At 50.7% G+C, this 23,833-nt stretch overlaps 1 protein-coding gene across 1 annotated transcript in view; it reads left to right on the forward strand.

Moving 5' to 3' along the window:
* Nucleotides 1–23,833, forward strand: part of C5 (complement C5) — a 94,922-nt gene that overhangs the window by 40,963 nt on the left and 30,126 nt on the right. Inside the window, exons 16-27 of the mRNA XM_040406009.1 lie at nt 315–383; nt 611–817; nt 6,563–6,653; nt 9,290–9,372; nt 16,053–16,192; nt 16,375–16,596; nt 16,681–16,741; nt 17,232–17,321; nt 18,812–19,024; nt 22,634–22,709; nt 23,045–23,204; nt 23,631–23,726. Coding sequence (XP_040261943.1) covers nt 315–383; nt 611–817; nt 6,563–6,653; nt 9,290–9,372; nt 16,053–16,192; nt 16,375–16,596; nt 16,681–16,741; nt 17,232–17,321; nt 18,812–19,024; nt 22,634–22,709; nt 23,045–23,204; nt 23,631–23,726 — 1,508 coding nt within the window. The remainder of the gene's footprint in view (nt 1–314; nt 384–610; nt 818–6,562; nt 6,654–9,289; nt 9,373–16,052; nt 16,193–16,374; nt 16,597–16,680; nt 16,742–17,231; nt 17,322–18,811; nt 19,025–22,633; nt 22,710–23,044; nt 23,205–23,630; nt 23,727–23,833) is intronic.

The following is a 23,833-nucleotide window of genomic DNA, read 5'->3' on the forward strand; positions in this document are numbered from 1 at the left end:
GAGGATTCCTATTCTTAGGACATGCTGTATTTTTTTGCGGAGCCGCGGACCGGAAATGCGGATGCGGACAGCTTACTGTGTACTGTCCGCATCTTTTCCAGCTCCATTAAAAATGAATGGGTCCGCACCTGTTCCACATAATTGCAGAACGGGTCCGGACCAGTGAATGGACCCTAAGGGTGTGAATAACTCTGCAAACAGCCTAATAACCTATCACTCTCAGCGTCTGCGTTCCCGCTGCGGATAGGGTTTGGCGGGGCACGTTCCCCGGCCGGTTACCTCCGCCTCACACGCGGTTTATACTTCACTTTCAGAACTGACGTGTAATGAAATGTTAAGAAGCCGACGTTCCACGTCCCTGGGTGATGAAATCAAGAGACTAGGTAAGTGCCTCCCCCACGGTCCGCCCCGGGGTGTCTACAGCTCTCTCTCCAACCATCAACAGGTCCCGTCCATAGTGTCTAGCACCTCTTAACTGCTGAGGGTTTGTTACAATGTCTCAGTCTGGAGTCCACAACGGATTGTCCAGACCAGATACAAAGTACCAACCCCTCTGCTGTGGCCCCGCGTGTCTCATTGTGTTTGCCTGGTAATGGTTGCTCTTCCTCAGCCGCCTCATACACCAAGAAGATCCTCAAGAAGTGCTGCATGGACGGGGGGACGGCGTTCGCGGAGGACCGCCAGTGCCAAGCCGGAGTGGAGCGGGTCCGAAATAGCAAAGGGGAGCAGTGTGTGAAAGCGTTCAAGACGTGCTGCGAGCTGATCGAGAAGAGAGCCTCTGACCTCTCCCAAAAAGCGATGGGAGTGGGCCGCGTCTGTGAGTGGAAAAACGCTGACATGGGGGGAGGCGGTATTATCAACTACAACAAGTGGGAGGGTGCAGTATTATAAACTACGACACATGGTGGGGGCGGTATTATAAACTAAGACAAGGGATGGGGGGCGGTAATATAATCTACAAGTGTAGAAGGGTGCAGTATTATAAACTACGACACATGTTTGGGTGCGGTATTATAATCTACAAGTGTAGAAGGGTGCAGTATTATAAACTACGACACATGGTGGGGGCGGTAATATAATCTACAAGTGTAGAAGGGTGCAGTATTATAAACTACGACACATGGTGGGGGCGGGTAATATAATCTACAAGTGTAGAAGGGTGCAGTATTATAAACTACGACACATGGTGGGGGCGGTATTATAAACTAAGACAAGGGATGGGGGGCGGTAATATAATCTACAAGTGTAGAAGGGTGCAGTATTATAAACTACGACACATGGTGGGGTGCGGTATTATAATCTACAAGTGTAGAAGGGTGCAGTATTATAAACTACGACACATGGTGGGGGCGGTAATATAATCTACAAGTGTAGAAGGGTGCAGTATTATAAACTACGACACATGGTGGGGGCGGTAATATAATCTACAAGTGTAGAAGGGTGCAGTATTATAAACTACGACACATGGTGGGGGCGGTATTATAAACTAAGACAAGGGATGGGGGGCGGTAATATAATCTACAAGTGTAGAAGGGTGCAGTATTATAAACTACGACACATGTTTGGGTGCGGTATTATAATCTACAAGTGTAGAAGGGTGCAGTATTATAAACTACGACACATGGTGGGGGCGGTAATATAATCTACAAGTGTAGAAGGGTGCAGTATTATAAACTACGACACATGGTGGTGGCGGTAATATAATCTACAAGTGTAGAAGGGTGCAGTATTATAAACTACGACACATGGTGGGGGCGGTAATATAATCTACAAGTGTAGAAGGGTGCAGTATTATAAACTACGACACATGGTGGGGGCGGTATTATAAACTAAGACAAGGGATGGGGGGCGGTAATATAATCTACAAGTGTAGAAGGGTGCAGTATTATAAACTACGACACATGTTTGGGTGCGGTATTATAATCTACAAGTGTAGAAGGGTGCAGTATTATAAACTACGACACATGGTGGGGGCGGTAATATAATCTACAAGTGTAGAAGGGTGCAGTATTATAAACTACGACACATGGTGGGGGCGGTAATATAATCTACAAGTGTAGAAGGGTGCAGTATTATAAACTACGACACATGGTGGGGCGGTATTATAAACTAAGACAAGGGATGGGGGGCGGTAATATAATCTACAAGTGTAGAAGGGTGCAGTATTATAAACTACGACACATGTTTGGGTGCGGTAATATAATCTACAAGTGTAGAAGGGTGCAGTATTATAAACTACGACACATGGTGGGGGCGGTAATATAATCTACAAGTGTAGAAGGGTGCAGTATTATAAACTACGACACATGGTGGGGGCGGTATTATAATCTACAAGTGTAGAAGGGTGCAGTATTATAAACTACGACACATGGTGGGGGCGGTAATATAATCTACAAGTGTAGAAGGGTGCAGTATTATAAACTACGACACATGGTGGGGGCGGTAATATAATCTACAAGTGTAGAAGGGTGCAGTATTATAAACTACGACACGTTTGGGTGCGGTATTATAAACTAAGACAAGTGGTGGGGTGCGGTATTATAAACTACGACACATGGTGGGGGCGGTAATATAAACTAAGACAAGTGGTGGGGGCGGTAATATAATCTACAAGTGTGGAAGGGTGCAGTATTATAAACTACGACACATGGTGGGATGCGGTATTATAAACTAAGACAAGTGGTGGGTGCGGTATTATAAACTAAGACAAGTGGTGGGGGCGGTATTATAAACTAAGACAAGGGATGGGGGCGGTATTATAATCTACAAGTGTAGAAGGGTGCAGTATTATAAACCGACACATGGTGGGGTGCGGTATTATAAACTAAGACAAGTGGTGGGTGCGGTATTATAAACTAAGACAAGTGGTGGGGGCGGTATTATAATCTACAAGTGTGGAAGGGTGCAGTATTATAAACTACGACACGTTTGGGTGCGGTATTATAAACTAAGACAAGTGGTGGGGTGCGGTATTATAAACTAAGACACATGGTGGGGGCGGTAATATAAACTAAGACAAGTGGTGGGGGCGGTAATATAATCTACAAGTGTAGAAGGGTGCAGTATTATAAACTACGACACATGGTGGGATGCGGTATTATAAACTAAGACAAGTGGTGGGTGCGGTATTATAAACTAAGACAAGTGGTGGGGGCGGTATTATAAACTAAGACAAGTGGTGGGGGCGGTATTATAAACTAAGACAAGGGATGGGGGGCGGTATTATAATCTACAAGTGTAGAAGGGTGCAGTATTATAAACCGACACATGGTGGGGTGCGGTATTATAAACTAAGACAAGTGGTGGGTGCGGTATTATAAACTAAGACAAGTGGTGGGGGCGGTATTATAATCTACAAGTGTGGAAGGGTGCAGTATTATAAACTACGACACGTTTGGGTGCGGTATTATAAACTAAGACAAGTGGTGGGGTGCGGTATTATAAACTAAGACACATGGTGGGGGCGGTAATATAAACTAAGACAAGTGGTGGGGGCGGTAATATAATCTACAAGTGTAGAAGGGTGCAGTATTATAAACTACGACACATGGTGGGATGCGGTATTATAAACTAAGACAAGTGGTGGGTGCGGTATTATAAACTAAGACAAGTGGTGGGGGCGGTATTATAAACTAAGACAAGTGGTGGGGGCGGTATTATAAACTAAGACAAGTGGTGGGGGCGGTATTATAAACTAAGACAAGGGATGGGGGGCGGTATTATAATCTACAAGTGTAGAAGGGTGCAGTATTATAAACTACGACACATGGTGGGGGCGGTAATATAAACTAAGACAAGTGGTGGGGGCGGTATTATAATCTACAAGTGTGGAAGGGTGCAGTATTATAAACTACGACACATGGTGGGGTGCGGTATTATAAACTAAGACAAGTGGGAGGGTGCGGTATTATAAACTACGACACATGGTGGGGGCGGTAATATAAACTAAGACAAGTGGTGGGGCGGTATTATAATCTACAAGTGTGGAAGGGTGCAGTATTATAAACTACGACACATGGTGGGGTGCGGTATTATAAACTAAGACAAGTGGTGGGGGCGGTATTATAATCTACAAGTGTAGAAGGGTGCAGTATTATAAACTAAGACAAGTGGTGGGGTGCGGTATTATAATCTACAAGTGTGGAAGGGTGCAGTATTATAAACTACGACACATGGTGGGGTGCGGTATTATAAACTAAGACAAGTGGTGGGGGCGGTATTATAATCTACAAGTGTAGAAGGGTGCAGTATTATAAACTACGACACATGGTGGGGTGCGGTATTATAAACTACGACACATGGTGGGGTGCGGTATTATAAACTAAGACAAGTGGTGGGGTGCGGTATTATAAACTAAGACAAGTGGTGGGGTGCGGTATTATAAACTAAGACAAGTGGTGGGGTGCGGTATTATAAACTAAGACAAGTGGTGGGGTGCGGTATTATAAACTACGACACATGGTGGGGTGCAGTATTATAATCTACAAGTGTGGAAGGGTGCAGTATTATAATCTACAAGTGTAGAAGGGTGCAGTATTATAAACTACGACACATGGTGGGGTGCGGTATTATAAACTAAGACAAGTGGGAGGGTGCAGTATTATAAACTACGACACATGGTGGGGGCGGTATTATAATCTACGAGTGTAGAAGGGTGCAGTATTATAAACTACGACACATGGTGGGGTGCGGTATTATAAACTAAGACAAGTGGTGGGGTGCGGTATTATAAACTGAGACAAGTGGTGGGGGCGGTATAAACTGAGACAAGTGGTGGGGTGCGGTATTATAAACTACGACAAGTGGTGGGGTGCGGTATTATAAACTACGACACATGGTGGGGTGCGGAATTATAAACTAAGAAGTGATGGGGCGGTATTATAAACTAAGACAAGTGGTCGGGTGCGGTATTATAAACTAAGACAAGTGGTGGGGGCGGTATTATAAACTGAGACAAGTGGTGGGGTGCGGAATTATAAACTAAGAAGTGATGGGGCGGTATTATAAACTAAGACAGAGATGGGGGGCGGTATTATAATCTAAAAGTGTAGAAGGGTGCAGTATTATAAACTACGACACATGGTGGGGTGCGGTATTATAAACTAAGACAAGGGATGGGGGTGGTATTATAATCTACAAGTGTAGAAGGGTGCAGTATTATAAACTAAAACAAGTGGGGGTGGTATTATAAACTAAAACAAGTGGTGGGGGCGGTATTAGAAACTAAAACAAGTGGGGGCGGTATTATAAACTAAAACAAGGGATGGGGGTGGTATTATAATCTACAAGTGTAGAAGGGTGCAGTATTATAAACTACGACACATGGTGGGGGCGGTATTATAAACTAAGACAAGGGATGGGGGTGGTATTATAATCTACAAGTGTAGAAGGGTGCAGTATTATAAACTACGACACATGGTGGGGGCGGTATTATAAACTAAGACAAGGGATGGGGGTGGTATTATAATCTAGAAGTGTAGAAGGGTGCAGTATTATAAACTAAGACAAGTGGTGGGGGCGGTATTATAAACTGAGACAAGTGGTGGGGTGCGGAATTATAAACTAAGAAGTGATGGGGCGGTATTATAAACTAAGACAGAGATGGGGGCGGTATTATAATCTAAAAGTGTAGAAGGGTGCAGTATTATAAACTACGACACATGGTGGGGTGCGGTATTATAAACTAAGACAAGTGGGAGGGTGCAGTATTATAAACTACGACACATGGTGGGGGCGGTATTATAATCTACGAGTGTAGAAGGGTGCAGTATTATAAACTACGACACATGGTGGGGTGCGGTATTATAAACTAAGACAAGTGGTGGGGTGCGGTATTATAAACTGAGACAAGTGGTGGGGGCGGTATTATAAACTGAGACAAGTGGTGGGGTGCGGTATTATAAACTACGACAAGTGGTGGGGTGCGGTATTATAAACTACGACACATGGTGGGGTGCGGAATTATAAACTAAGAAGTGATGGGGCGGTATTATAAACTAAGACAAGTGGTCGGGTGCGGTATTATAAACTAAGACAAGTGGTGGGGGCGGTATTATAAACTAAGACAAGTGGTGGGGTGCGGAATTATAAACTAAGAAGTGATGGGGCGGTATTATAAACTAAGACAGAGATGGGGGGCGGTATTATAAACTAAGACAGAGATGGGGGTGGTATTATAATCTAAAAGTGTAGAAGGGTGCAGTATTATAAACTACGACACATGGTGGGGTGCGGTATTATAAACTAAGACAAGGGATGGGGGTGGTATTATAATCTACAAGTGTAGAAGGGTGCAGTATTATAAACTAAAACAAGTGGGGTGGTATTATAAACTAAAACAAGTGGGGGCGGTATTATAAACTAAAACAAGTGGGGGCGGTATTAGAAACTAAAACAAGTGGGGGCGGTATTATAAACTAAGACAAGGGATGGGGGTGGTATTATAATCTACAAGTGTAGAAGGGTGCAGTATTATAAACTAAGACAAGTGGTGGGGGGCGGTATTATAATGGCCACTCTGGCTGCTGTAACCTCGGGTGACCTCCTCTTCTCGTCTCTTCAGATATCAGGACGGTTCTTGATTTGGATGAACCAGAAGTCCGGAGTTATTTTCCAGAAAGTTGGCTATGGGAGGAGCTCTCCATCTCTGACAGGTGACCGCCCTATAGTTTTACTTCAGGGGTGGAGTCTGTGATCCTATATGTAATTCTCTGTGATCCTATATGTAATTCTCTGTCTGTGATCCTATATGTAATTCTCTGTGATCCTATATGTAATTCTCTGTCTGTGATCCTATATGTAATTCTCTGTGATCCTATATGTAATTCTCTGTCTGTGATCCTATATGTAATTCTCTGTCTGTGATCATATATGTAATTCTCTGTCTGTGATCATATATGTAATTCTCTGTGATCCTATATGTAATTCTCTGTCTGTGATCCTATATGTAATTCTCTGTCTGTGATCCTATATGTAATTCTCTGTCTGTGATCATATATGTAATTCTCTGTAATCCTATATGTAATTCTCTGTCTGTGATCATATATGTAATTCTCTGTAATCCTATATGTAATTCTCTGTCTGTGATCCTATATGTAATTCTCTGTCTGTGATCCTATATGTAATTCTCAGTCTGTGATCATATATGTAATTCTCAGTCTGTAATCCTATATGTAATTCTCAGTCTGTGATCCTATATGTAATTCTCTGTCTGTGATCCTATATGTAATTCTCTGTCTGTGATCCTATATGTAATTCTCAGTCTGTGATCCTATATGTAATTCTCTGTCTGTGATCCTATATGTAATTCTCTGTGATCCTATATGTAATTCTCTGTGATCCTATATGTAATTCTCTGTCTGTGATCCTATATGTAATTCTCTGTCTGTGATCCTATATGTAATTCTCAGTCTGTGATCCTATATGTAATTCTCTGTCTGTGATCCTATATGTAATTCTCTGTGATCCTATATGTAATTCTCTGTGATCCTATATGTAATTCTCAGTCTGTGATCATATATGTAATTCTCTGTCTGTGATCCTATATGTAATTCTCTGTCTGTGATCCTATATGTAATTCTCTGTGATCCTATATGTAATTCTCTGTGATCCTATATGTAATTCTCTGTCTGTGATCCTATATGTAATTCTCTGTCTGTGATCCTATATGTAATTCTCTGTCTGTGATCCTATATGTAATTCTCAGTCTGTGATCCTATATGTAATTCTCTGTCTGTGATCCTATATGTAATTCTCTGTGATCCTATATGTAATTCTCTGTGATCCTATATGTAATTCTCTGTCTGTGATCCTATATGTAATTCTCTGTCTGTGATCCTATATGTAATTCTCAGTCTGTGATCCTATATGTAATTCTCTGTCTGTGATCCTATATGTAATTCTCTGTGATCCTATATGTAATTCTCTGTGATCCTATATGTAATTCTCAGTCTGTGATCCTATATGTAATTCTCTGTCTGTGATCCTATATGTAATTCTCTGTCTGTGATCCTATATGTAATTCTCTGTGATCCTATATGTAATTCTCTGTGATCCTATATGTAATTCTCTGTCTGTGATCCTATATGTAATTCTCTGTCTGTGATCATATATGTAATTCTCTGTGATCCTATATGTAATTCTCTGTCTGTGATCCTATATGTAATTCTCTGTCTGTGATCATATATGTAATTCTCTGTCTGTGATCCTATATGTAATTCTCTGTGATCCTATATGTAATTCTCTGTGATCCTATATGTAATTCTCAGTCTGTGATCCTATATGTAATTCTCAGTCTGTGATCCTATATGTAATTCTCTGTCTGTGATCCTATATGTAATTCTCTGTGATCCTATATGTAATTCTCTGTGATCCTATATGTAATTCTCTGTGATCCTATATGTAATTCTCTGTCTGTAATCCTATATGTAATTCTCTGTGATCCTATATGTAATTCTCTGTCTGTGATCCTATATGTAATTCTCTGTGATCCTATATGTAATTCTCTGTCTGTGATCATATATGTAATTCTCAGTCTGTAATCCTATATGTAATTCTCTGTCTGTAATCCTATATGTAATTCTCTGTCTGTAATCCTATATGTAATTCTCTGTCTGTGATCCTATATGTAATTCTCTGTGATCCTATATGTAATTCTCTGTCTGTGATCCTATATGTAATTCTCTGTCTGTGATCCTATATGTAATTCTCTGTGATCCTATATGTAATTCTCTGTCTGTGATCCTATATGTAATTCTCTGTGATCCTATATGTAATTCTCTGTCTGTGATCCTATATGTAATTCTCTGTCTGTGATCCTATATGTAATTCTCTGTCTGTGATCCTATATGTAATTCTCTGTCTGTGATCCTATATGTAATTCTCTGTCTGTGATCCTATATGTAATTCTCTGTGATCCTATATGTAATTCTCTGTCTGTGATCCTATATGTAATTCTCTGTGATCCTATATGTAATTCTCTGTCTGTGATCATATATGTAATTCTCAGTCTGTGATCCTATATGTAATTCTCAGTCTGTGATCCTATATGTAATTCTCAGTCTGTGATCCTATATGTAATTCTCTGTCTGTGATCCTATATGTAATTCTCTGTGATCCTATATGTAATTCTCTGTCTGTGATCCTATATGTAATTCTCTGTGATCATATATGTAATTCTCTGTGATCCTATATGTAATTCTCTGTCTGTGATCCTATATGTAATTCTCAGTCTGTGATCCTATATGTAATTCTCTGTGATCATATATGTAATTCTCTGTCTTCTCCTTAGACGAGACTTCAAGGAAACCAGTCTGACCCTTCCGGACTCTCTGACCACTTGGGAGATCCAGGGGATCGGCATGTCTGACAAAGGTGCGGAATGCGAGCGGCACCTTAATAATGGCCGCCCCTACGGAGGAGTTACTGCTAATGAGCTGCAGTTATTGGGGGGGGGGGGGGGGGGGGGTGGCCTTCTAGTGGTCAAGGAAAGGTATTCTGTAATAGAACAGAGCCCCCTAGTGGTCAAGGAAAGGTATCCTGTAATAGAACAGAGCCCCCTAGTGGTCAAGGAAAGGTATCCTGTAATAGAACAGAGCCCCCTAGTGGTCAGGTAAATATGAAGTAACTGGAGAGCAGCGGCGCTATCTTGGCGGCTGCCTCCTGACGGTTCCGGTCTTGCAGGCGTGTCTGTGGCGGATCCGATCCAGATCACGGTGTTCAAAGACTTGTTCCTAGACGTGCAGCTGCCGTACTCCGTCATCCGTCTGTAATAGAACAGAGCCCCCTAGTGGTCAAGAGGAGGAAGTCTGTAATGGAACAGGGCCCCCTAGTGGTCAAGAGGAGGAAGTCTGTAATGGAACAGGGCCCCCTAGTGGTCAAGAGGAAGAAGTCTGTAATAGAACTGGGCCCCCTAGTGGTCAAGAGGAGGAAGTCTGTAATAGAACTGGGCCCCCTAGTGGTCAAGAGGAGGAAGTCTGTAATGGAACAGAGCCCCCTAGTGGTCAAGAGGAAGAAGTCTGTAATAGAACTGGGCCCCCTAGTGGTCAAGAGGAGGAAGTCTGTAATGGAACAGGGCCCCCTAGTGGTCAAGAGGAGGAAGTCTGTAATGGAACAGAGCCCCCTAGTGGTCAAGAGGAAGAAGTCTGTAATGGAACAGGGCCCCCTAGTGGTCAAGGGGAGGAAGTCTGTAATGGAACAGAGCCCCCTAGTGGTCAAGAGGAGGAAGTCTGTAATGGAACAGGGCCCCCTAGTGGTCAAGGGGAGGAAGTCTGTAATGGAACAGGGCTCCCTAGTGGTCAGGGGAGGAAGTCTGTAATGGAACAGGGCCCCCTAGTGGTCAAGGGAAGGAAGTCTGTAATGGAACAGGGCCCCCTAGTGGTCAAGAGGAGGAAGTCTGTAATGGAACAGGGCCCCCTAGTGGTCAGGGGAAGGAAGTCTGTAATGGAACAGGGCCCCCTAGTGGTCAGGGGAAGGAAGTCTGTAATGGAACAGGGCCCCCTAGTGGTCAGGGGAAGGAAGTCTGTAATGGAACCGGGCCCCCTAGTGGTCAGGGGAAGGAAGTCTGTAATGGAACAGGGCCCCCTAGTGGTCAGGGGAAGGAAGTCTGTAATGGAACAGGGCCCCCTAGTGGTCAAGAGGAGGAAGTCTGTAATGGAACAGGGCCCCCTAGTGGTCAAGGGGAGGAAGTCTGTAATGGAACAGGGCCCCCTAGTGGTCAAGAGGAGGAAGTCTGTAATGGAACAGGGCCCCCTAGTGGTCAAGTGGAGGAAGTCTGTAATGGAACAGGGCCCCCTAGTGGTCAAGAGGAGGAAGTCTGTAATGGAACAGGGCCCCCTAGTGGTCAAGAGGGGGAAGTCTGTAATGGAACAGAGCCCCCTAGTGGTCAAGAGGAGGAAGTCTGTAATGGAACAGGGCCCCCTAGTGGTCAGGGGAGGAAGTCTGTAATGGAACCGGGCCCCCTAGTGGTCAAGGGGAGGAAGTCTGTAATGGAACAGGGCCCCCTAGTGGTCAAGGGGAGGAAGTCTGTAATGGAACAGGGCCCCCTAGTGGTCAGGGGAAGGAAGTCTGTAATGGAACAGGGCCCCCTAGTGGTCAGGGGAAGGAAGTCTGTAATGGAACAGGGCCCCCTAGTGGTCAGGGGAAGGAAGTCTGTAATGGAACAGAGCCCCCTAGTGGTCAGGGGAGGAAGTCTGTAATGGAACAGAGCCCCCTAGTGGTCAAGGGGAGGAAGTCTGTAATGGAACAGGGCCCCCTAGTGGTCAGGGGAAGGAAGTCTGTAATGGAACAGGGCCCCCTAGTGGTCAGGGGAAGGAAGTCTGTAATGGAACAGAGCCCCCTAGTGGTCAGGGGAGGAAGTCTGTAATGGAACAGGGCCCCCTAGTGGTCAAGAGGAGGAAGTCTGTAATGGAACAGGGCCCCCTAGTGGTCAGGGGAAGGAAGTCTGTAATAGATCAGAGCCCCCTAGTGGTCAGGGGAGGAAGTCTGTAATAGAACAGGGCCCCCTAGTGGTCAGGGGAGGAAGTCTGTAATGGATCAGAGCCCCCTAGTGGTCAAGGAAAGGTATCCTGTAATGGAACAGAGCCCCCTAGTGGTCAGGGGAGGAAGTCTGTAATGGATCAGAGCCCCCTAGTGGTCAAGGAAAGGTATCCTGTAATAGAACAGAGCCCCCTAGTGGTCAGGTAAATATGAAGTAACTGGAGAGCAGCGGCGCTATCTTGGCGGCTGCCTCCTGACGGTTCCGGTCTTGCAGGCGTGTCTGTGGCGGATCCGATCCAGATCACGGTGTTCAAAGACTTGTTCCTAGACGTGCAGCTGCCGTACTCCGTCATCCGTCTGTAATAGAACAGAGCCCCCTAGTGGTCAGGGGAAGGAAGTCTTTAATGGAACAGGGCCCCCTAGTGGTCAGGGGAAGGAAGTCTGTAATGGAACAGGGCCCCCTAGTGGTCAGGGGAAGGAAGTCTTTAATGGAACAGGGCCCCCTAGTGGTCAGGGGAAGGAAGTCTGTAATGGAACAGGGCCCCCTAGTGGTCAAGAGGAGGAAGTCTGTAATGGAACAGGGCCCCCTAGTGGTCAAGAGGGGGAAGTCTGTAATGGAACAGAGCCCCCTAGTGGTCAAGGGGAGGAAGTCTGTAATGGAACAGGGCCCCCTAGTGGTCAGGGGAAGGAAGTCTGTAATGGAACAGGGCCCCCTAGTGGTCAAGAGGAGGAAGTCTGTAATGGAACAGGGCCCCCTAGTGGTCAAGTGGAGGAAGTCTGTAATGGAACAGGGCCCCCTAGTGGTCAAGAGGAAGAAGTCTGTAATGGAACAGGGCCCCCTAGTGGTCAAGAGGAGGAAGTCTGTAATGGAACAGGGCCCCCTAGTGGTCAAGAGGGGGAAGTCTGTAATGGAACAGAGCCCCCTAGTGGTCAAGAGGAGGAAGTCTGTAATGGAACAGGGCCCCCTAGTGGTCAGGGGAGGAAGTCTGTAATGGAACAGGGCCCCCTAGTGGTCAGGGGAGGAAGTCTGTAATGGAACAGGGCCCCCTAGTGGTCAAGGGGAGGAAGTCTGTAATGGAACAGGGCCCCCTAGTGGTCAGGGGAAGGAAGTCTGTAATAAAACAGGGCCCCCTAGTGGTCAAGGGGAGGAAGTCTGTAATGGAACAGAGCCCCCTAGTGGTCAAGGGGAGGAAGTCTGTAATGGAACAGGGCCCCCTAGTGGTCAAGGGGAGGAAGTCTGTAATGGAACAGGGCCCCCTAGTGGTCAGGGGAAGGAAGTCTGTAATGGAACAGGGCCCCCTAGTGGTCAAGAGGAGGAAGTCTGTAATGGAACAGGGCCCCCTAGTGGTCAAGTGGAGGAAGTCTGTAATGGAACAGGGCCCCCTAGTGGTCAAGAGGAAGAAGTCTGTAATGGAACAGGGCCCCCTAGTGGTCAAGAGGAGGAAGTCTGTAATGGAACAGGGCCCCCTAGTGGTCAAGAGGGGGAAGTCTGTAATGGAACAGAGCCCCCTAGTGGTCAAGGGGAGGAAGTCTGTAATGGAACAGGGCCCCCTAGTGGTCAGGGGAAGGAAGTCTGTAATGGAACAGGGCCCCCTATTGGTCAAGGGGAGGAAGTCTGTAATGGAACAGAGCCCCCTAGTGGTCAAGGGGAGGAAGTCTGTAATGGAACAGGGCCCCCTAGTGGTCAGGGGAAGGAAGTCTGTAATGGAACAGGGCCCCCTAGTGGTCAGGGGAAGGAAGTCTGTAATGGAACAGGGCCCCCTAGTGGTCAGGGGAAGGAAGTCTGTAATGGAACAGGGCCCCCTAGTGGTCAGGGGAAGGAAGTCTGTAATGGAACAGAGCCCCCTAGTGGTCAGGGGAGGAAGTCTGTAATGGAACAGGGCCCCCTAGTGGTCAAGAGGAGGAAGTCTGTAATGGAACAGGGCCCCCTAGTTGTCAAGAGGAGGAAGTCTGTAATGGAACAGGGCCCCCTAGTGGTCAAGAGGAGGAAGTCTGTAATGGAACAGGGCCCCCTAGTGGTCAAGGGGAGGAAGTCTGTAATGGAACAGGGCCCCCTAGTGGTCAGGGGAAGGAAGTCTGTAATGGAACAGGGCCCCCTAGTGGTCAAGGGGAGGACGTCTGTAATGGAACAGAGCCCCCTAGTGGTCAAGGGGAGGAAGTCTGTAATGGAACAGGGCCCCCTAGTGGTCAGGGGAAGGAAGTCTGTAATGGAACAGGGCCCCCTAGTGGTCAGGGGAAGGAAGTCTGTAATGGAACAGGGCCCCCTACTGGTCAGGGGAAGGAAGTCTGTAATGGAACAGGGCCCCCTAGTGGTCAGGGGAAGGAAGTCTGTAATGGAACAGAGCCCCCTAGTGGTCAGGGGAGGAAGTCTGTAATGGAACAGGGCCCCCTAGTGGTCAAGAGGAGGAAGTCTGTAATGGAACAGGGCCCCCTAGTGGTCAGGGGAAGGAAGTCTGTAATAGATCAGAGCCCCCTAGTGGTCAGGGGAGGAAGTCTGTAATAGAACAGGGCCCCCTAGTGGTCAGGGGAGGAAGTCTGTAATGGATCAGAGCCCCCTAGTGGTCAAGGAAAGGTATCCTGTAATGGAACAGAGCCCCCTAGTGGTCAGGGGAGGAAGTCTGTAATGGATCAGAGCCCCCTAGTGGTCAAGGAAAGGTATCCTGTAATAGAACAGAGCCCCCTAGTGGTCAGGTAAATATGAAGTACTTGGAGAGCAGCGGCGCTATCTTGGCGGCTGCCTCCTGACGGTTCCGGTCTTGCAGGCGTGTCTGTGGCGGATCCGATCCAGATCACGGTGTTCAAAGACTTGTTCCTAGACGTGCAGCTGCCGTACTCCGTCATCCGTCTGTAATAGAACAGAGCCCCCTAGTGGTCAGGGGAAGGAAGTCTTTAATGGAACAGGGCCCCCTAGTGGTCAGGGGAAGGAAGTCTGTAATGGAACAGGGCCCCCTAGTGGTCAAGGGAAGGAAGTCTGTAATGGAACAGAGCCCCCTAGTGGTCAGGGGAAGGAAGTCTTTAATGGAACAGGGCCCCCTAGTGGTCAGGGGAAGGAAGTCTGTAATGGAACAGGGCCCCCTAGTGGTCAAGGGAAGGAAGTCTGTAATGGAACAGGGCCCCCTAGTGGTCAGGCGAGGAAGTCTGTAATGGAACAGGGCTCCCTAGTGGTCAGGCGAGGAAGTCTGTAATGGATCAGAGCCCCCTAGTGGTCAGGGGAAGGAAGTCTTTAATGGAACAGGGCCCCCTAGTGGTCAGGGGAAGGAAGTCTGTAATGGAACAGGGCCCCCTAGTGGTCAAGGGGAGGAAGTCTGTAATGGAACAGGGCTCCCTAGTGGTCAGGCGAGGAAGTCTGTAATGGATCAGAGCCCCCTAGTGATCAGGGGAAGGAAGTCTGTAATGGAACAGGGCCCCCTAGTGGTCAAGAGGAGGAAGTCTGTAATGGAACAGGGCCCCCTAGTGGTCAAGGGGAGGAAGTCTGTAATGGAACAGGGCCCCCTAGTGGTCAAGAGGAGGAAGTCTGTAATGGAACAGGGCCCCCTAGTGGTCAAGAGGGGGAAGTCTGTAATGGAACAGAGCCCCCTAGTGGTCAAGAGGAGGAAGTCTGTAATGGAACAGGGCCCCCTAGTGGTCAGGGGAAGGAAGTCTGTAATAGATCAGAGCCCCCTAGTGGTCAAGAGGAGGAAGTCTGTAATGGAACAGGGCCCCCTAGTGGTCAAGAGGAGGAAGTCTGTAATGGAACAGGGCCCCCTAGTGGTCAAGAGGAGGAAGTCTGTAATGGAACAGGGCCCCCTAGTGGTCAAGGGGAGGAAGTCTGTAATGGAACAGGGCCCCCTAGTGGTCAGGGGAAGGAAGTCTGTAATGGAACAGGGCCCCCTAGTGGTCAAGGGGAGGAAGTCTGTAATGGAACAGGGCCCCCTAGTGGTCAAGGGGAGGAAGTCTGTAATGGAACAGGGCCCCCTAGTGGTCAAGGGGAGGAAGTCTGTAATGGAACAGGGCCCCCTAGTGGTCAAGGGGAGGAAGTCTGTAATGGAACAGAGCCCCCTAGTGGTCAGGGGAAGGAAGTCTGTAATGGAACAGGGCCCCCTAGTGGTCAGGGGAGGAAGTCTGTAATGGAACAGGGCCCCCTAGTGGTCAGGGGAAGGAAGTCTGTAATGGAACAGGGCCCCCTAGTGGTCAAGGAAAGGTATCCTGTAATGGAACAGAGCCCCCTAGTGGTCAGGGGAGGAAGTCTGTAATGGATCAGAGCTCCCTAGTGGTCAGGGGAAGGAAGTCTGTAATAGATCATAGCCCCCTAGTGGTCAGGGGAGGAAGTCTGTAATAGAACAGGGCCCCCTAGTGGTCAGGGGAGGAAGTCTGTAATGGATCAGAGCCCCCTAGTGGTCATGGAAAGGTATCCTGTAATGGAACAGAGCCCCCTAGTGGTCAGGGGAGGAAGTCTGTAATGGATCAGAGCCCCCTAGTGGTCAAGGAAAGGTATCCTGTAATAGAACAGAGCCCCCTAGTGGTCAGGTAAATATGAAGTAACTGGAGAGCAGCGGCGCTATCTTGGCGGCTGCCTCCTGACGGTTCCGGTCTTGCAGGCGTGTGTGTGGCGGATCCGATCCAGATCACGGTGTTCAAAGACTTGTTCCTAGACGTGCAGCTGCCGTACTCCGTCATCCGAGGGGAGCAGGTGGAGATCCAGGTCACCGTCTACAACTACCAGAGGTCCACAGTGAAGGTAAGTGTCCCCGGAAAGCTGGGTGTCAACCTGTTCTCTGAGCCCCCTAGTGATGGAGGGGGGTATTACAGGGTAACCAGGAAGATTTGGAGGATTTGGTGGCGGCCATATTGGTTGTCCCCCAGCTTTCCCATAGGTCCTTGCTGATGTGACATTCTAATGACCCCCCTCTCACCGCTCAGGGCTGCGTCCGTGTGTCTGTGGGCAAAGAAATCTGTCTGGTGGACGAATCCAAAGCCGTCCGGAGTGTGAGACACAAAGGCTGCAGCACGGAGTTCCAGCCGAATGTCCCCAGGTCCTTCACCTACAACATCCTGCCGCTGGAGCTCGGCCTGCACCCCATCACCTTCACCCTGGACGTCGCCTTCAACAGCGAGAAAGTGGTGAAAACGCTGCGGGTCGTGGTAGGCGAGCGAGCAAAGGGGGAGGGGCCACAAGACAAGTGCACTGTCCCTTTAACTACCATGTGACCTTCTCATCTCTTCCAGCCGGAGGGCATTAAGATGCAGCAGAGCACCGGATTCACGCTGGATCCGCAGGGCCTCCGCGGTACGGGCTGGGGGTGGGGCTCACACACCTTTATTATAGACCTTGTGCTTCAGTTCCTGACCATTGTCAAGATCTCTGCTTGCCGTCAGTGAGTGGAATCTAGAGACTGAAACCTGTTTTGACCTAGTCGAGTACACAGCTGCAGGTTTGTTACAATGTATCCAGTCTAGAAAATCCTTTGTGAGCTGATCTCTCTCCTTTCCTGATGCTTCGTTACAGTGTATCAGTCTGGAGTGCAGGCTGTTTAGCTGGGTGGGCAGCACCAGACAGGTCATGAGCCTCTGAATATAATGATCCCATTCACTGACAGCAAGCAGAGATTTCCAAAACGGCAATGAGATAAAACCTGACGCTAACCATTATTTTTATTGTGGAATTTTGGGCACTTTCTGCAATGTGCGGCGGAAGCTGAACAGATGAGACTGCCAGCTCCGTGCCCCCGGATTGTCAGCTCTTTGACCCAGCTCACTGCTGATTCCATTCACTTCAGGTGTGATGAAGAGGCAGCAGGATTTACACTATAAGATTCCAGCTAACGTCGTGCCCAAGTCCAGCATCAGCCGCATCTTCTCCATTAACGGTAACAACACCCCCGTGGGACTACAAGTCCCAGCATGCACTACAGACCAGCCAGACAACTGCTGCTCATCACAGCTGAGCTGATCTCCCATGGTGCTCTGGGGCACGTCATTGTGGGGTCTGTTCAGCCTCCTAGCATGGAGTATAGGACATGGTGTGACAGCAGAATAGTGAGTGCAGCTCTGGGTGTGACTGGAGTATAGGACATGGTGTCACAGCAGAATAGTGAGTGCAGCTCTGGGTGTGACTGGAGTATAGGACATGGTGTGACAGCAGAATAGTGAGTGCAGCTCTGGGTGTGACTGGAGTATAGGACATGATATGACTACAGCTCTGGCTGTGACAGGAGTATACAACATGATGTGACTGCAGAATAGAGAGTGCAGCTCTGGCTGTGACAGGAGTATACAACATGATGTGACTGCAGAATAGTGAGTGCAGATCTGGGTGTGACTGGAGTATAGGACATGGTGTCACAGCAGAATAGTGAGTGCAGCTCTGGGTGTGACTGGAGTATAGGACATGATATGACTACAGCTCTGGCTGTGACAGGAGTATACAACATGATGTGACTGCAGAATAGAGAGTGCAGCTCTGGCTGTGACAGGAGTATACAACATGATGTGACTGCAGAATAGTGAGTGCAGATCTGGGTGTGACTGGAGTATAGGACATGGTGTCACAGCAGAATAGTGAGTGCAGATCTGGGTGTGACTGGAGTATAGGACATGGTGTGACAGCAGAATAGTGAGTGCAGATCTGGGTGTGACTGGAGTATAGGACATGGAGTGACAGCAGAATAGTGAGTGCAGCTCTGGCTGTGACTGGAGTATAGGACATGATATGACTACAGCTCTGGCTGTGACAGGAGTATACAACATGATGTGACAGCAGAATAGTGAGTGCAGCTCTGGCTGTGACTGGAGAATAGGACATGGTGTGACAGCAGAATAGTGAGTGCAGATCTGACTGACTGGAGTATAGGACATGGAGTGACAGCAGAATAGTGAGTGCAGCTCTGGCTGTGACTGGAGAATAGGACATGGTGTCACAGCAGAATAGTGAGTGCAGATCTGGGTGTGACTGGAGTATAGGACATGGAGTGACAGCAGAATAGTGAGTGCAGCTCTGGCTGTGACTGGAGTATAGGACATGATATGACTACAGCTCTGGCTGTGACAGGAGTATACAACATGATGTGACAGCAGAATAGTGAGTGCAGCTCTGGCTGTGACTGGAGAATAGGACATGGAGTCACAGCAGAATAGTGAGTGCAGATCTGGGTGTGACTGGAGTATAGGACATGGAGTGACAGCAGAATAGTGAGTGCAGCTCTGGCTGTGACTGGAGTATAGGACATGATATGACTACAGCTCTGGCTGTGACAGGAGTATACAACATGATGTGACAGCAGAATAGTGAGTGCAGCACTGGGTGTGAACATCTTTGATGTGCACTAGGACCTGTCACCCCTTCTTCCTGTAACCACAGGGAACATTCTGGGCGAGGTGATCGACTCGGTCCTTAATGAGGAAGGGGTGAGGTACCTGGTGAGCATCCCCAAAGGCAGCGCAGAGACGGAGCTGGCGAGGGTGGCCCCCATATTCTACGTCTACCATTATCTGGAGACCAAGAAGCAGTGGAGTCTCCTGGGGGACAACATCTTCACTGCACAGCTGACCATGAAGAAAAAGATAAGAGAAGGTGAGTGCTGACCCCTGACACCCCTCTACACCTCACAGTCACTCCTCCCCCCTCTGCACCCCTGACACCCCTCTACACCCCACAGTCACTCCTCCCCCCTCTGCACCCCTGACACCCCTCTACACCCCACAGTCACTCCTCCCCCCTCTGCACCCCTGACACCCCTCTACACCCCACAGTCACTCCTCCCCCCTCTGCACCCCTGACACCCCTCTACACCCCACAGTCACTCCTCCCCCCTCTGCACCCCTCTACACCCCTCTACACCCCACAGTCACTCCTCCCCCCTCTGCACCCCTGACACCCCTCTACACCCCACAGTCACTCCTCCCCCCTCTGCACCCCTGACACCCCTCTACACCCCACAGTCACTCCTCCCCCCTCTGCACCCCTCTACACCCCACAGTCACTCCTCCCCCCTCCACACCCCTCTACACCCCTGACACCCCTCTACACCCCACAGTCACTCCTCCCCCTCTACACCCCACAGTCACTCCTCCCCCCTCTGCACCCCTCTACACCCCACAGTCACTCCTCCCCCCTCCACACCCCTGACACCCCTCTACACCCCTGACACCCCTCTACACCCCACAGTCACTCCTCCCCCTCTACACCCCACAGTCACTCCTCCCCCCTCCACACCCCTGACACCCCTCTACACCCCACAGTCACTCCTCCCCCCTCTGCACCCCTCTACACCCCACAGTCACTCCTCCCCCCTCCACACCCCTGACACCCCTCTACACCCCACAGTCACTCCTCCCCCCTCTACACCCCACAGTCACTCCTCCCCCCTCCACACCCCTGACACCCCTCTACACCCCACAGTCACTCCTCCCCCCTCCACACCCCTCTGCACCCCTGACACCCCTCTACACCCCACAGTCACTCCTCCCCCCTCTGCACCCCTGACACCCCTCTACACCCCACAGTCACTCCTCCCCCTCTGCACCCCACAGTCACTCCTCCCCCCCTCTACACCCCACAGTCACTCCTCCCCCCTCTGCACCCCACAGTCACTCCTTCCCCCCCTGCACCCCACAGTCACTCCTCCCCCTCTGCACCCCACAGTCACTCCTCCCCCCCTCTACACCCCACAGTCACTCCTCCCCCCTCTGCACCCCACAGTCACTCCTTCCCCCTCTGCACCCCACAGTCACTCCTCCCCCCTCTACACCCCACAGTCACTCCTCCCCCCTCTGCACCCCACAGTCACTCCTCCCCCCTCTACACCCCACAGTCACTCCTCCCCCCTCTGCACCCCACAGTCACTCCTTCCCCCTCTGCACCCCAGTCACTCCTCCCCCCCTGCACCCCACAGTCACTCCTCCCCCCCTCTACACCCCACAGTCACTCCTCCCCCCTCTGCACCCCACAGTCACTCCTCCCCCCTCTGCACCCCACAGTCACTCCTCCCCCCTCTGCACCCCACAGTCACTCCTCCCCCCTCTGCACCCCACAGTCACTCCTCCCCCCTCTACACCCCACAGTCACTCCTCCCCCCTCTGCACCCCACAGTCACTCCTCCCCCCCTCTGCACCCCACAGTCACTCCTCCCCCCCTGCACCCCACAGTCACTCCTCCCCCCTCTGCACCCCACAGTCACTCCTCCCCCCCTGCACCCCACAGTCACTCCTCCCCCCCTGCACCCCACAGTCACTCCTCCCCCCTCTGCACCCCACAGTCACTCCTCCCCCCCTGCACCCCACAGTCACTCCTCCCCCCTCTACACCCCACAATCACTCCTCCCCCCTCTGCACCCCTGACACCCCTCTACACCCCACAGTCACTCCTCCCCTCCTCTACACCCCACAGTCACTCCTCCCGCTCTGCACCCCACAGTCACTCCTCCCCCCCTCTGCACCCCACAGTCACTCCTCCCCCCTCTGCAACCCACAGTCACTCCTCCCCCCCTCTGCACCCCACAGTCACTCCTCCCCCCCTGCACCCCACAGTCACTCCTCCCCCCTCTGCACCCCACAGTCACTCCTCCCCCCCTCTGCACCCCACAGTCACTCCTCCCCCCTCTACACCCCACAGTCACTCCTCCCCCCTCTGCACCCCACAGTCACTCCTCCCCCCTCTGCACCCCACAGTCACTCCTCCCCCCTCTGCACCCCACAGTCACTACTCCCCCCTCTACACCCCACAGTCACTCCTCCCCCCTCTGCACCCCACAGTCACTCCTCCCCCCCTCTGCACCCCACAGTCACTCCTCCCCCCTCTGCACCCCACAGTCACTCCTCCCCCCACTACACCCCACAGTCACTCCTCCCCCCTCTGCACCCCACAGTCACTACTCCCCCCTCTACACCCCACAGTCACTCCTCCCCCCTCTACACCCCACAGTCACTCCTCCCCCCTCTACACCCCACAGTCACTCCTCCCCCCTCTGCACCCCACAGTCACTCCTCCCCCCTCTGCACCCCACAGTCACTCCTCCCCCCTCTGCACCCCACAGTCACTCCTCCCCCCTCTGCACCCCACAGTCACTCCTCCCCCCTCTGCACCCCACAGTCACTCCTCCCCCCTCTGCACCCCAGTCACTCCTCCCCCCTCTACACCCCACAGTCACTCCTCCCCCTCTGCACCCCACAGTCACTCCTCCCCCCTCTGCACCCCACAGTCACTCCTCCCCCCTCTACACCCCACAGTCACTCCTCCCCCCCTGCACCCCACAGTCACTCCTCCCCCCTCTGCACCCCACAGTCACTCCTCCCCCCTCTGCACCCCACAGTCACTCCTCCCCCCTCTGCACCCCACAGTCACTCCTCCCCCCTCTGCACCCCACAGTCACTCCTCCCCCCTCTGCACCCCACAGTCACTCCTCCCCCCTCTGCACCCCACAGTCACTCCTCCCCCCTCTGCACCCCACAGTCACTCCTCCCCCCTCTGCACCCCACAGTCACTCCTCCCCCCTCTGCACCCCAGTCACTCCTCCCCCCTCTACACCCCACAGTCACTCCTCCCCCCTCTGCACCCCACAGTCACTCCTCCCCCCTCTGCACCCCACAGTCACTCCTCCCCCCTCTGCACCCCACAGTCACTCCTCCCCCCCTCTACACCCCACAGTCACTCCTCCCCCCTCTTCACCCCAGTCACTCCTCCCCCCTCTACACCCCACAGTCACTCCTCCCCCCTCTGCACCCCACAGTCACTCCTCCCCCCTCTTCACCCCACAGTCACTCCTCCCCCCTCTGCACCCCACAGTCACTCCTCCCCCCTCTGCACCCCACAGTCACTCCTCCCCCCTCTGCACCCCACAGTCACTCCTCCCCCCCTCTGCACCCCACAGTCACTCCTCCCCCCACTACACCCCACAGTCACTCCTCCCCCCTTTACACCCCTGATACACCTCTACACCCCCCCCCCCCCCCCGTACATCCCACGGTTACCCCTCTAAACCCCTTCCCCCATACACCCCACAATCACCCCTCCCCCACTCTTCACCACACAATCACCCCTTCCCCCATACATTTCACAATCCCCCCTCTACACCCCTCCCCCACTACACCCCACAATCACCCCTCTACACCCCTCCCCCACTACACCCCACAATCACCCCTCCCCCACTACACCCCACAATCAGCCATGTCACCTTTGTTGTAGGGGTAACCAGCATCCTGTCGTTCCGAAACAGAGATTACTCATACAGTCTGTGGAGGGACAGTGACCCCAGCACTTGGTACGTACAGGTACAGGGCAGTGGGATGCAGGAATAGAAGCCCAGAGTGACAGTGAAGACTGACACTTAGCCGCATGCACACGACCGTGGTGTGTTTTGCGGTCCACAAATCGCAGATCCGCATAACCCGGATCGGCCCGGACAGCCTTTACATATAGCTGCCTATTCTTCTCTGCATAGCGCGGACAATAATAGGACAGGTTGTATTTTTTGCGGGCCCACGGAACAGAGCCACGGATGCGGTCAGCGCAAGGAGTGAATGGGTCCGTGTGCATGAGGCCTTGGGCAGAGCAGTATGGGTTCTGCAGGGTGTGACGTTATAATGTGCTCCGCAGGATGACGGCCTTCGCTCTGCGCATCTTTGGCGACGTTCATCAGTACGTTCCGATCGATCAGCTGTCCGTGTGTAACACCCTCCTGTGGCTGATCGAGAACCGGCAGTCTACAGATGGATCCTTCGAGGAGAGATCCACCAGCCAGCCCGTAAAACTGCAGGTGAGGTCCGGGCGCCAGAGGGTTAGATCAGCATTTACTGACAGCAAGCAGAGATCCTGAAAAGGTTTGAAACATAAGTCTATTAGAAAGGTGCAGAACTTTTCACAATGTAAACTTTCATGTACAGCAGCGTAGACGTCGGCCCTTAACCCTTTATTGCCCCGACAACACGTTATCTCTGTCAGGGTGTCGTCTCTTGGGGCAGCATTTACTATCAGCAGAATCATCCCTACGGTGTAAGCGCTCTCAGACCTCAGACCCCGGATTTACCCACCATGCAGCGGGAGACACTGCAGATCCGTAAAAAGGATCTTCCTGAAATCCACCGCAAGGAATGTGCAGTGGGGGCATCATAGAGGGGGAGCAGGAACACCTCACTTCTATAGGAGACGCCTCCTGATGCCTCTGTGTCTCCTGCACCATCAGGGCACCATCCCCCGAGAAGCTGCTGAGAAGACCCTGTACCTGACTGCATACGGCGTCATCAGCATCCAGAAGGCCTTCCACATGTGTCCGCTCGTCGTAAGTGCACACTATATGTACTCACCTGACACTGTATACACTATATGTACTCACCTGACACTGTATACACTATATATAGTCACCTGACTCTGTATACACTATATGTA

The sequence above is a fragment of the Bufo bufo genome, chromosome 8 (genome assembly GCF_905171765.1).
Source record: "Bufo bufo chromosome 8, aBufBuf1.1, whole genome shotgun sequence".
Lineage (NCBI taxonomy): Eukaryota > Metazoa > Chordata > Amphibia > Anura > Bufonidae > Bufo > Bufo bufo.